The following is a 13562-nucleotide window of genomic DNA, read 5'->3' on the forward strand; positions in this document are numbered from 1 at the left end:
GCTTATGCAGGGGGTCGGACTCGATGATCTATTGAGGTCCCTTCTGACCCTAACATCTATGAATCTATGAATTTAATTAGCAGAGCAAATTATTGGCAAATTTAACTCCACTGGAAATTCTTCTTGCATATCAGTTGGCTGCAGAATTGCAGATTGGACTAGAACAGGTTTAGTCAGAGCACAGCATTAGGACTTCTGGGTTCCATTCTCAGTTTTACCATTACCCTGCAGAATGATCTTGGGCATTTCATTTAACCCTGTGTCTTCATCCGTTTGTGAGACAGTTCTTCACCGAGGTTCTGAAATTACTAAGTGCTGTAAGATTTTTCTGAGGGAAGGCACTATTATGAGTGCAAATTATGACAGTAGCTTTGTTATTAAGTTTTTTCAGTTGCTCTAATATGTTCCATTTTTCATTTTTTTAAAGCTATCCCATTTGGAAAAGTCCCAATTTTGGAAATAGATGGAGTTATCATTCACCAGAGCCTTGCTATAGCAAGATACCTGGCCAAAGAAAATGGTAATGTTGAACTACTATTTTTCTTGTTATTTGTGCTTGAACCTATATTCAGTGCTGCTAAAACACACTGAGCCTTGAATAGGACAATACAGGTTCATGTTAGTTGAAGTCAGGTAGAAGGCAGGGTAGAGGTGCATCTGAGTAACTGAGTTAGAAATATGTAAGCTTTTGTGAGCCACAGGTCAATTCAACAAATGCTATTATCAATATAGTTAATCTAAAACATGCACCTTTATGTTGCTTTTTATATGATGATAATGAGCCTGTACCAGGTAAGCATGAAAGGAGGCATGAAGAGGATAGCAGGAAAGAGAATCAAGATAGAAATAAAGTAAAAAGACAGGCTAAATTGTAGGCAACAGGAAGAGAAATGGGGGGGAAATGAAGTTAGGCAAAGAAGTATGGTATACTCAGAAGAAGCCAGCCTTTCGAGGGTTTGGAGTTGGGGTGACTTAATTCAATGGAAGGAGGCACGTTGGGAGAAGGCAAGAGAAGATTATAATGACTAAAGCTAAAGGTGACCAAAGTAGGAAGACGGGTATTGGCAAGATAAGACAGGAAAGTGATGGACTCTAGAGATACTAAAGAAAGACTTAGGAGAAAGAAGATTCAATGGTGAGTTTGGGGATGCAGAAGTGGTACTGGGATTGTCACTGAGAACAGGTAGGGCAGACTGGCTGGAAAAGAAAAGGAAGGAGCTTGGTTTAGGGAGGACTGAACTGAGATAGCAGCAGAAAGAGGGATTCCCAGATGCCTCAGATAGTCCGAGTTTGTACAAATCACCTAACAAATACTTGTATTGATGCTCTCTCTCTGTTTTCTCTGTCTACATTTGAACTCCACAGGTGTGGCTGGTAAAACACCTTTGGAACAAGCACTAGTGGATGCCATTGTGGACACCATTGATGACTTCATGTCAATGTTTCCCTGGGCAGAGAAGGATCATGATGTGAAAGTAATGTGCTTACTGAATTAAAACAGACTAATATAAATGATGAATGTATACTTGCCAAGTATACTATCTGCTGTGACAGCTATACAGTGGTCCCTGCTGTCTTGGATTTAACCCACATCAAATGCCACATCACAAACTGGTCACTAGGTAGTGAGGTTGCCTTAGAAATTCTCCCTCCATGTTAATGAGCTCATTGCTAATGAGCAATCAGACAAAACTTTCTTCTACCCTTACCTTCCCCCATGGTCCCACTTCTACACATGCATATCAATACACTGGAATACACTTGGGTGTTTGTCTCACCAGAGTTTACTGCTCCTGGGTGTGCATTTACACACACATCTGGGATTGCAGCATGTTGAGCCAGTTGGAGCAGTCCTGGCAGGCAAGGAGCCTGGCTCAATGTGCTGCAGGAGGGCTGACTGGGGCATGAGGGTGTTTTTAGTGCAGCGGTAGCCAGCTGGCAGCCTCCACATTGAATCACCATCATGCACCAGCCAGCTGGACAGCATCTACATGTGCACTGCTGAAGAGTTTTTTTACTCTGCTGCAGGACAGTACTTGCATTTACAAGTACTACTGTGTGGCAGAGTCAATTAGTTTACTCCAGCCTAATAAAGGTGCACTGGTAGACACATGAAGTTTACTGTGAAGCTAATTAGTCAATAAACATCTCATGTAGATGCACTCACTGTGTAGCAGAATTCAGAGGACAAAGTGAACAGCATCATCTACTTTGCCCTGACTCGCCTTGGATGGTAGGTGTTATGTATGCACATATTAATATCAATGTATTTACTAAATGGGGGAAGATAGGTCAGCTCTGCTACCTCACTCACAGCTTTGTAGTTGTGTTTCACCACAAACAATGAATTAGCAAGACTGCACTAGATTTTTTTTTTTAAACTAACTAAAAAATGTAACAGCTGTCAGCCACCTTATTTTTTCTATACTTCTAGCTCACTCATTCCTGTTCTGTTCAGCTAATTTTATATACAGCTTCAGTTTTGAATTACAAACACATATTGAAAAAGACAATTGGACATGGCCAATTACTTCTCTGCCACTGCAATGGCAGGGCATCGACAATTTCCAACACAACCAAAGCACGTTTTTATACAGCCTGTACTTATTGAGGGCTGGATACTGAAGTAAACAGACATATTTGGGAGAAGGGAAACTGACTCCCACTTTTTGGAAGTAGAAAGGAAGTTCCAAATTATTCCAGAGATGTAGCATGATAGCAGAACTGATGTAGCAAAGAGTAAAGCAATGCTTTCTTTGTAGCAGTTCTCTTGCACCTACACCTCTGAAGTATCAAATCAGGTTGGGAACCACCAGTTAGAGAGGATGAGAAAAGAGAAGGAAGATTATATGCAATTACCATGAGTTTAACCTTAACTTTCACTTCCCCATGAAGCTTATTTTGGAAGTAGTTGTGACATCCCTACAATACTTACTCTCTTTAAATACCAATATGTTTACAAAGAAATCCTAATGGAAAGATGTCACATAGGATTTCTCATCATTTGACAATAGTATCAACTGCTTTTAGATCCAGATTCACCAACATCCTCTAGTTGCTGGAACAGTACAAAGCTCTTTGTGCACATTGGCTGGTTAACCAGAGTTATAGCTGCTTTTCAGTTGCCACAGCAATACAAAATAAGCAGTGAACCAGTGAAGAGGACGTGACATGGCCCCAAGTCTCAATTGTTCTGTGCCTGACAGGCTCCCCCTGTACTTCTGACTTTGCTTCCCTGATAACTTTTCTGTGAGCACTGATGCCCAATACAACATGCCACCACAGCAATAATGAAGAGTTGCATCAGTTCTTCTACCAATGAGAATTCTTGACTGAAGTTCAGTCTCTCTCATTCTTTGAACTCACTGCAACCAAAACTGTAAGCATGTAAGTTAGTAGTCCAAACTGGTTGAGTTTCTAAATGGAGCATCTGCACTAGATTTCCTTTCAAACTGCAAACTTTAAAGAACCTACATTATTGCCTTACATGAACCATTCAGAAGAGTTAATAGAATTAAACTAGTCAACAGATTTATGTTTAAATTCTCAAAATTCTTGGTGAAATATGTAGTGCATGTGCCATAATTTTAGAGTGGCTTGAAGCTACTAGTTTCATAGATTCATAGATGCTAGGGTCGGAAGGGACCTCAACAGAAGGGATCATTGAGTCCAACCCCCTGCCTGGGCAGGAAAGAGGGCTGGGGTCAGATGACCCCAGCCAGATGCCTATCCAGTCTTCTCTTAAAGATCCCCAACATAGAAGAAAGCACCACCTCCCTTGGAAGCCCATTCCAAATTGTGGCCACCCTTACCGTGAAGTAGCTTTTCCTGATATTTAGTCTAAATCTGCTCTCTGTCAGTTTGTGACCATTGTTCCTTGTTACCCCAAGAGGTGCCCTGGTGAACAGAGCATCTCCAATCCCTTTCTGCATGAATGAATTTGTAGGCAGCCACAAGATCACTTCTCAGCCTTCTCTTGCAGAGTCTGAAGAGGTCCAGGTCCCTCAGTCTCTCCTCATAGGGCTTGTCCTGTAAGCCCTTGGCCATGTGAGTGGCCCTCCTCTGGACCCTCTTGAGTCTATCAACATCCTTCTTGAAGTACGGCACCCAAAACTGGACGCAGTACTCCAACTGCGGTCTGACCAATGCCACATAGAGGGGAAGTATCATTTCTTTGGCTCTATTTGTCATGCATCTGATGATGCATGATAAAGTGTGGTTAGCTTTGCTGATGATTTCGTCACACTGACGACTCATGTTCATCTTGGAGTCCACTATGACTCCGAGATCCCTTTCTGCTTTAATGCTGCTGAGGGGGTCACTTCCTAGCCAGTAGACATGCTGGATATTTTTGCGCCCTAGGTGCAGCACTCTGCACTTGTGTTAATACATTAAAATGCTGAATCCCTCCTTAAGGTGTTCACCTTTCTACAGAAACCTTGTCAGCTCATGATTTTTACAGAGTTGCAGGGAAAAAATTGAAAGCATGAACTGTTAAGGGTCAAAACATGAAAGGTAAAACAAAGCAACCCATCCAAAATCTTTTTTTTTTTTAATCTCAGTTTTGGCAGACTTGACTTTGGACATTTAAACATTTGGGCTTGGTGATACTGCTGCCCTAGTGAATAATGGTGACCATTGCCTCTGAGGGACACTTGCATGATGCTGGCCTGGACTGCCCTGGCTTGTGGTAGGTGTCACCAAATTGATTAAAAAAGGAAGGAAAATTCCATACATACTTCTCAAATTATCTCTTTTTTGGAGATTGAGGGTGCAAGGATGACAGGGAAGTAAGAGCTGGGGAGGAAGCTATGACTGTTCTTGGGAATTTGTTGACTCTGAATTCTACTGCTGCCACCTTGTGGTACAAGTGGAACCTGGCATTTGCTATAAACAATTTAAGACTGAGCGTTCTGGAGTAGAGATGCCCAAGAATTAAATCACTTACATGGCAATTAATTCATTTTATTTTATGAAGCATAAAACCAAAAAACTGACATCTGTGAAATGATATAGAACAGTGTGCCCCTCAGAGAGCACAGAGGTAATATTACAGGTTGCATGCATTACAAAAACAAAATAGGTCATTTAAATATGAGCAAAATGATGCAATGGGCCCTACTTATGGAATCCTGCTGAGGGTACCTAGATAAGAGGTAGAAAGAGTATGCAGAGATGAGTATACAGGATCTGATTTTGTCTCCACCTGTTAAGGAAGTAAAGACATCTGTCAATTACAAGGATCTGGAATGATCTCAAGTCACTGATTATGGATTCAAAGGCAACTCAGCAAAGTTTGTTTCTAATATTGCAGCACATGGATGCTACATGGCACTTTTGGACCAAGACAACCTAGAAGACTTGCCATTCACCCTTAAGAACTCTTAGTTGCCAAATGCAATTTTATTGTCTGTGTATTTAAAAGCAAGAGATGCCAAATCTGGAATGAAAAAATATGAATGCCAAGGTTCTTCAAACAAACAGGAAAAGGGCCAATGTGGTTCCCATTTTCAAAAAAGGGAGGAAGGAGGACCCAGGAAACTATAGGCCAGTTAGCCTTACCTTAATCCTGGGTAAGCTTTTTGAGAGAATTATCCTGGCGCATGTCCACGAGGGGCCAGCAGGGGAGGTTATGCTTAGGGGCAACCAACATGGGTTCATTAGAGGCAGGTCCTGTCAGACCAACCTGGTGGCCTTCTATGACCAGATTACAAAATCCTTAGACGCAGGGGTAGCAGTGGACGTAGTCTTTCTGGACTTTAGGAAGGCCTTTGACACTCTCTCTCACCCCATTCTCATTAAAAAACTAGGGGACTGTGGTGTTGACACCTACACAGTCAAATGGGTCGCAAATTGGCTGGAGGGCCACACCCAGAGAGTGGTGGTGGATGGGTCTTATTAGACCTGGAGGGATGTGGGCAGTGGGGTCCCCCAGGGCTCAGTCCTCGGGCCTGCACTGTTCAAAATCTTCATCAGTGACTTGGATGAGGGGGTGAAAAGCACCCTGTTCAAATTCGCAGACAACATTAAGTTGTGGGGGAAGTGGGCATGCTAGAAGGGAGGAATAGGCTGCAATCAGACCTAGACAGGTTACAGGGGTGGGCAGATGAGAACAGGATGGGTTTCAACACTGACAAGTGCAAGGTAGTTCGCCTGGGGAGGAAGAACCAGCAGCATACCGACAGGCTGGGGAACTCCCTTCTCGTCAATGCAGAGGCAGAAAAGGATCTTGGAGTCATTATTGATGCCAAAACGAACATGGGCCGACAGTGTGGGGACGTGGTCAGGAAGGCTAACCACACCTTGTCATGCATCCACAGATGCATCTCAAGCAGGTCCAAGGTGGTGATACTCCCCCTCTATGCAGCACTGGTCAGGCCACGGTGGGAGTACTGCATCCAGTTCTGGGCACTGCACTTCAGGAGGGATGTGGACAACATGGAGAGGGTCCAGGGGAGGTCCACTCACATGATTGGGGGCAGCAGGGCAGACCCTATGAGGAGAAGCTACGGGACCTGAACCTGTTCAGCCTCCACAGGAGAAGGCTGAGGGGGGATCTAGTGGCCTGTTACCAACTAGTCAGAGGGGACCAGCAGGCATTGGGAGAGTCCCTGTTCCCCTGAGCACTCCCGGGAGTGACAAGAAATAACGGTCACAAGCTGGCAGAGGTAGATTCAGGCTAGACATCAGGAGGCGCTACTTCACTGTCAGGGCGGCTAGGATCTGGAACCAACTTCTGAGAGAAGTGGTGCTGGCTCCTACCCTGGGGGTCTTTAAGAGGAGGCTAGACGAACACCTTGCTGGGGTCATTTAACCCCAGTACTTTTTCCTGCCATGGCAGGGGGTTGGACTAGATTATCTGCTCAGGTCCCTTCTGACCCTACCAACTATGAAACTATGAAACAACCAAGAGCTATAAGATGTTTTATTCTAGCCTGTTGATGGGAGTGTAAACTTCAGGGGCTGCTTTTTTTAAACAAATCTAAGTTTTATTGCTTCTCATTAAATTACATTTTAAAGCTTTCCAAGGCAGGTCCAAGCAATGCAATGTAAGAGCGATTTATCAGAGGTACATAAATTTTAATGGAGAGGGTAATTAACAACTGGAACAACTTACATTGCCAGATGGTAGTCTGCATCTTCTTGCATGTAGACTGGATGTTTTTTTTTCCTAAAAGCCAGGCTCTGTCCAGTTTAAAAAGGAACTGTGGGAAGTCCTATGACCTGTGCTATGTAAAAGGTCAAGATAGATTATAAAAACGGTCCCTTCTGGTTTTATAATCTATGATTTCCTGGTTGTTACTTAGAAATAAATACAGATAAATTGCTAATAAATAATTGTAACAATGGCTGCCTCTTCTACCTATGAAATAAAATGGGCATCTCTTTACAACTGATGTTTGAACTTCACTTAAAGAGCCAATATGCAAAACTGACCTTTATTAAAATAGCCCCAACCACCTCCTTACCACTTGAAAATAACCTATAAAACAAAGTAACTCCCAAATTCCTCTGACCCTCCCAAAACCTAAACTCAGAGGAAGGGAAAGCCAAAGAATGAATTTGACAAATAATGCTACTAGTAAACAATGTCTTCTGGCCTTACATTCCTTATCTTTCCACACTCAAAGGAGAAACAGCCTTACAAATAGCAAGATTACACATAAGCAAGCTCAAGTGACAGCTTATGTATGGGATGTTTAAAGTCTGCATCAAAGAGTGAAAGAATTCTGAGAGTAAAGTAGGAAAAGGCAAGTCAATTCCTTTGTAAAGCTTTTTGGGGCAGAAATGGTGAAATACCAGGCACATTTGGGATGTAACATAGGAAGAATTAGACAAAAATGGTAAAATAAGGAGTAATTTTCTTCAATAACCTTCAGCGTATGTATTACGTATAGCTCACTCATTTTCCTTTCTAAGGAAATCCACAAATGCAGAATGGATTAAACTGCTAACATAAATGATACAAGGAAAGTCTAGTTCAAGGTGAATGGGTCTGAACATCAAAGTTACCAGCAATTTTTATTTCAGATGTGTAATTAAAGGTTACTTTGTCACTGGTCTTTACTCTCAGATGAATGGTTTCATGTTCCCGGAAAATTCATGTGAAGGACAATTCTAAACTTTTGGTTCAAAGTTATGGACCACTGGGAAAGTTAAGGGGAACCTGCCTCACTCTCTTCTGCAATACTGAGCAGCTGAGACAATGAGATTGCAAAGAATTAATCAGACAGACTATGAATAAATTACACAATAATAATCTCTGACGTCAATGCAAGTAGAGACATTCAAAATACTAGAGCACAGCAGAAATAGGGAAGATGCGTGATGTTGAAGTTTACTAATCTACAGTGTTAATAGCAAATCATCATTTATTGAGTCAGATCAAACTCATGTAGCATTTTTACTCTGGTACCCAATACCATTTAGTACTATTTGTACACTATTGTAATTTCCTAATATACTAAAGTAATTTCTATGTGATTTGTGCTATTTCTGTATTGGAGGGTATTAGCTTGAGAGATGGCAAGAACAGTATCTAGTAATCAGTGGCTAGTAATTATACCCAAGATTTTTTTTTCTTATGTAGCTTAGCTGTACACTCAGCCAGTACTTGCCTTTGAGGGTATAGGGCTGTGTGGGGGGTGAGCTCGCTAGAGTGAAGGCAAAGGTCCTACCTTGGGCTTCTTTTCCCCTACTCCATCCCTTGTCCCCAGCTGGGAAGGGGCTGGCAGAGTGGGTAGAAAAGCAAGTAGCTTCCAACAGCCTGATTCCTACTAAAATCTGACCTACACAATGCTTATTTGCAGCCAGAAAGGATCCTCCACATTAATCCAAAACATGTTAACCTCTCATTGTCTGAACTCAGGACTCAGAGCAATTCTGCTTGCCTGTTCAAGGCCCTGTGACATCATTGCCTTCCCTCTTGATCAAGTCTAAGAGAAAAGTCCGAATTGGTGGAAATAAGTTGTTTTCTGGTTTCTGATTCTCACTAAGCCCAATTGGTTTTTTCCCCACTGAGACTTCTCTGAATTTTTGGAACTGGTCAGAGGTAGTTTTCAAGAATTGGTACATTACAGACAGAAAAATTCCATTGAATGCAATGCCTCAGACAAAAAAAGCAGTTAACATGCCTTTCCTTTTGCAGTAACAACACTTACTTGGTAAACAGTTCTGCAGGAAGAGCTGTAAATATTTTCAATTACCATGCTTTCATACAAGTCAACATAGGAGACAACCATTGTAAGAAAAATGCAAATAAATTGAAGGAGTGGAAATTATGCGCAAGTATGTTATGCCTGTTCCTAGATAGGCCTCAAGGCTGTATGATTTTAAACACTAGAGAGATGAACAATTGAATTAGTTGCAGCAGTGACTCCCAAACTGTAGTCCATGAATGTTGCCTCCTTATCCTTCTACCTCTTCATTTAAAAGTTCAATGATAAGGAGGCAGGATGCTCAGATCCCATGTTGAGGTTTGACAGTGGTCCGCTGGTCAAACAAACCTAGAAACCAATGGGTTCAGAAGATTCTCTAGGAGACTAAAGAGATTAGTTTAGGAAAGGGACAAATAAGTGAGCATGAGAAAGACTCTTAAAAGACTGAATCTTATGAAGGTCTTGTAAAATCAGATCACCCTTGTGAACCTGGCACTCAATATCCAATTAAAATGAAATCTACTTGGTAACTAATAAAAGGAAACATTTTTACCCAATATAGTATTAACCTATAGGAGGCCACGCAAAAGTTGGTTAGAAAGAGAGCTCATTAAGAATGAGAGTTTAGTGCAGTAGACCAGTTCTATTGCACATTAGTGTGTCATGGCAAAAGTCATGCTAGTGTGCTAATTCACAGTAGAATTAATCTACTGCACATTGGCATGACTAAGAAGGTGTGTGCTAGTGCCAGTTACTGCACATTGAGTTAGTACCTGTCATTACAAGTAATACATTTAATGTGCAGTAGCTATGGCTCATTAATGCACATGTAGACGTGCCCTGTTAGTACATTCTCTACTCCTCCAAGGACAAAAGACATGAGCAGGAGGGAGAAATGTAAGATGAACCTAAATGAAGCATTCTAATCTATTTTTTTCTAAATGTGCTTGGAAATCTCTTCTCTTTAAACAGGAGTGGGTGCCCTTTACAGCTATGCATTAGCTACAATCAGAGGCAGATGACTGAACTAGACTAGGTGAACCAGGGTGCAGTTACACAAGACATTTACTATGGAGTAGACTAATTAGCTCCACAGTAAATGTCTTGTGTTTAACATGTGTGGCCCTGTTAGGCCACAGGAAACTAATTAACTCTGCAGAGGATAGTATGTGTAAATACAAGTACTATCCTGCTGTGGAGGTTTTATTTGTTTGTTTGTTTTTACCCTGCATGTGTAGATGCTGCCTGCCAGCTGCAACACATTGAGCTGGGTTGGACTGGCAGGCTGACCCCCTGGAGTCCCTGCTAGCAGGGGCTGCTCTGACCTGGCTTATTGTGCTGTGGTCCCATGCACATGTGTAAATGCAGTGCCTGTGAGCAATAAACTCTGGTGCAATTAGTACCAGAACTTACTGCTTCACTTTAATAGCACATGTAGATGTGTTCCCACTGGATCAGAACTTGCAGCTTACTAAGTTTGACATTAGGGGACTGATTGGCATCTGAAACAGCAGCAAGTTGCCATAAGTCTCCCAAAATTGGTGGTTCAAACATCCTTTTGCTGTCTGGGCTGGTTTCAAGTCAGAGGATTCCCTTAGTTTAATTACTTAGGCATGTTGGAAAGGACACTGTACAAATGCTTCTTTGAGAATCTGGTATCAGACAGTTTATCACATCAGCCTTATTGAATATAACAGTACGTTATTTTCATGCAACCAGAGGTACAACTGTTCAACTACAGTTACAGTCTGAGAATTGCTAAATTTGTTTTACTAATCCTTAACTGTATGCTAACCTTTTTTTCTATTACAAAGATGTAGACCAACTATGACCTCCAGACTAGGAAACATAAGAACATGCTCAGAAAGTGTCTATTATTGAAAAAACTGTTATGCCTCTATTTTTATTGTGTTTTTGTTTCATAGAACAGTACACTCAAAAAGCTTCAGAATGGGATTTAAAACTCGTGCTAATTTCTTGTGCTTTTTTGCAGCAAAGAGTATTTGATGATCTCCTCACAAATACAGCTCCTGGACTACTACAAGATTTGGAAAAATTCTTAGGAAACAAAAATTGGCTGGTTGGAGAATCTGTGAGTGTGCCTTCCAACCCTCCCCCACTTCCTCCCACTTTTTAAAAGAGCTGCCAATTTAGTGAGCCAAGCAGGCAGGAGAGAACATTTATTTTGGTACAGTAGAAGCAGGCAGATTAGGTTTCTTGCTTACTGAGGTAATTGGGGGTATACAGAGCTGCAAAGAGTTGTGGTACTTCTGGGGTATCCCAGCTGTTTGCTAAAGCTTATATTTCAAAAGGAAGTTAATTCGCCAATCAACTCTACCTAATTGGAGAAAAAAACCATCTTTTATCCGTCACTTAAAAGCCCCAGGTTTCCAGACTAGAACTCTTTCCAAAATAGTTGTGAAAATTATGATGTTGACTATGCTGGCTAACCAATAAACTTATTAGAAATTGTTGGTCAAAAAAACCACAAAAACACATTAAAAGAGTTTCAAAACAGTTCAGGTCAGCACCCCTTCCTAGAGGGATCCCTGTGGGTCACCATCACCCAGTCCAACCCAAATGAGCCATTCTTTCCCAGCTCTGTCTTACCTCACATCCCATATGAATGCTATCCACATTGTGTTTCTCAAGATTTGAGTAACTTTCTGCTATAAAACAGGATGCAGACTGCTAGCCTCTTTCTGTGATTTGCTCTAATTACAAACAGTAGATAGGAAGTGAGTTGCAGAAGGGCTAGAAATTGGGAACAGGCTGTTATAGGTTTGCTTGAAGCCTATAGCACATGGGTGCATTCCATACACTCAGTGGGTGGGTGTCCATGTACCCCAAAGTTCACCAAAGCTTCCAGAATTGGGACAGAATTGTTGGCAGAGGTGGAACCGTATAGTTTTCACTATGAGTCATGGGAATGGGATTGACAGGAACTTTACTCTGGCCCCAATTGTGAGTATACATACAAGCCTACCACTATAGCTGAGTCAGAAGATGAAGCTGTGGGCAGATGACCATTTGTAGCAAGAGCCTCAGCACTTCATAGCATTACAACAATATAGCACTACAGGGGCACAAATTCACAGCCCCCCTGGCCAGGGCAATACCAAGTTGCCACAAAAGTGTACTCTTTAGCCATGGGGTGACAGGGACTTCCTCCTCTGCTCTCCATTCCCATGCAAGGCAGCCTGATCACTGGCAATTTGCTTTTTCCCTACTGGAGGATGGGGACCACTAGCCAGATTGTCAGCTTCCCATAGAAGGCAGCAAGCTGTCCAAGAGCATGCTGTTGCTCTGCTGACCAGGGCAACAGCACGATATGACAGCTTACTGCTTCCATTGCAGCAACAGCAAAACCATGGCAGCAGCAAGCTTCCACAGCTCACCACAATGAGCAGACTTGCAGCTTCTGTCATGGCAAGACTGCAGCACTGCTCCCCCAGCACACTGTCAAGGATCCAGAAACTCTTCCACTCTCCCTGGAAGAGGGTAGGGGATGGATATCAGAGGAGCAAGAGACCCAAGTACTGTGACATGAAACTGAATAATGTTACATATGATGCTACAAAACAGTGCTACAGAGAAGTTCTTGTTTCAAGCTGCATTTCAGCTACAACTTGGATACCTGTTTCAAACAGGACATTTTCTGTAGTTCTCATGCCATTTTTGTAGCACTACAAAGCATGACATCTATCCATGGGCTGACTTAGATGAACAGAAAATATCAGAGACACAAAAGACACGAACCTTTTTTTTTTGGTCTTGTTTTGTTTAAGCACACAGGCCAAACCTTTAAAATCAGAAATGGGCTGAGGGCTACATAGAAAAGCATTATGGTTTTATACTTTAGCATGTCCTTGTATTAATATGAAAAAGAAAACATGCTTTTTCAGTAAATTTAGGCTTATTAATACAACATAAAAAAGTTGCATTCTGTAGTATTATTTTAAATTCTGTAAGAATAACTTTAGGAACATTACAAACAAATTACAAGACCAACCATAATGTCACACAAGATAATTAAATTCTTTCAGATGCTCACTGGGTCGCATAGTACCTTACTATGACTGTACGTCTCAGTGCTTCCTAAAGGGAGAACCATGTGCTTTGGACCATTGTGGGAGTGGGAGCATGCTCTGCTCAGGAACAGTGAGGTTTTCTTTGAAATAATCTATCTGCTCCCAGGTGCTGTAGTCAGTCCTGTGCTGAGCCAAAGCCCCACGGGCATGCATACATGCATGGGGCTGCCAAGGGCAGGTCTCCATTGCCTTTCCCTTTCCAGCTGCTAAATTTTCACAGGGCTCGTTTCCAGGAACCGAGTCACTGCCATTTACTTCTCCCCACAGCCCCCAAATCAGGGGAAGGGGCAAGGAGGGGAGGAAGAGCAGCAGG

At 42.1% G+C, this 13562-nt stretch overlaps 1 protein-coding gene across 1 annotated transcript in view; it reads left to right on the forward strand.

Moving 5' to 3' along the window:
• Positions 1–13562, forward strand: part of HPGDS (hematopoietic prostaglandin D synthase) — a 70060-nt gene that overhangs the window by 55232 nt on the left and 1266 nt on the right. The window contains exons 3-5 of the mRNA XM_006020049.3: positions 428–520; positions 1366–1475; positions 11152–11250. Of these exons, the coding sequence (XP_006020111.1) occupies positions 428–520; positions 1366–1475; positions 11152–11250 (302 nt within the window). The remainder of the gene's footprint in view (positions 1–427; positions 521–1365; positions 1476–11151; positions 11251–13562) is intronic.

Source organism: Alligator sinensis, unplaced genomic scaffold, assembly GCF_000455745.1.
Source record: "Alligator sinensis unplaced genomic scaffold, ASM45574v1 scaffold194_1, whole genome shotgun sequence".
In the NCBI taxonomy this organism is placed as follows: domain Eukaryota; kingdom Metazoa; phylum Chordata; order Crocodylia; family Alligatoridae; genus Alligator; species Alligator sinensis.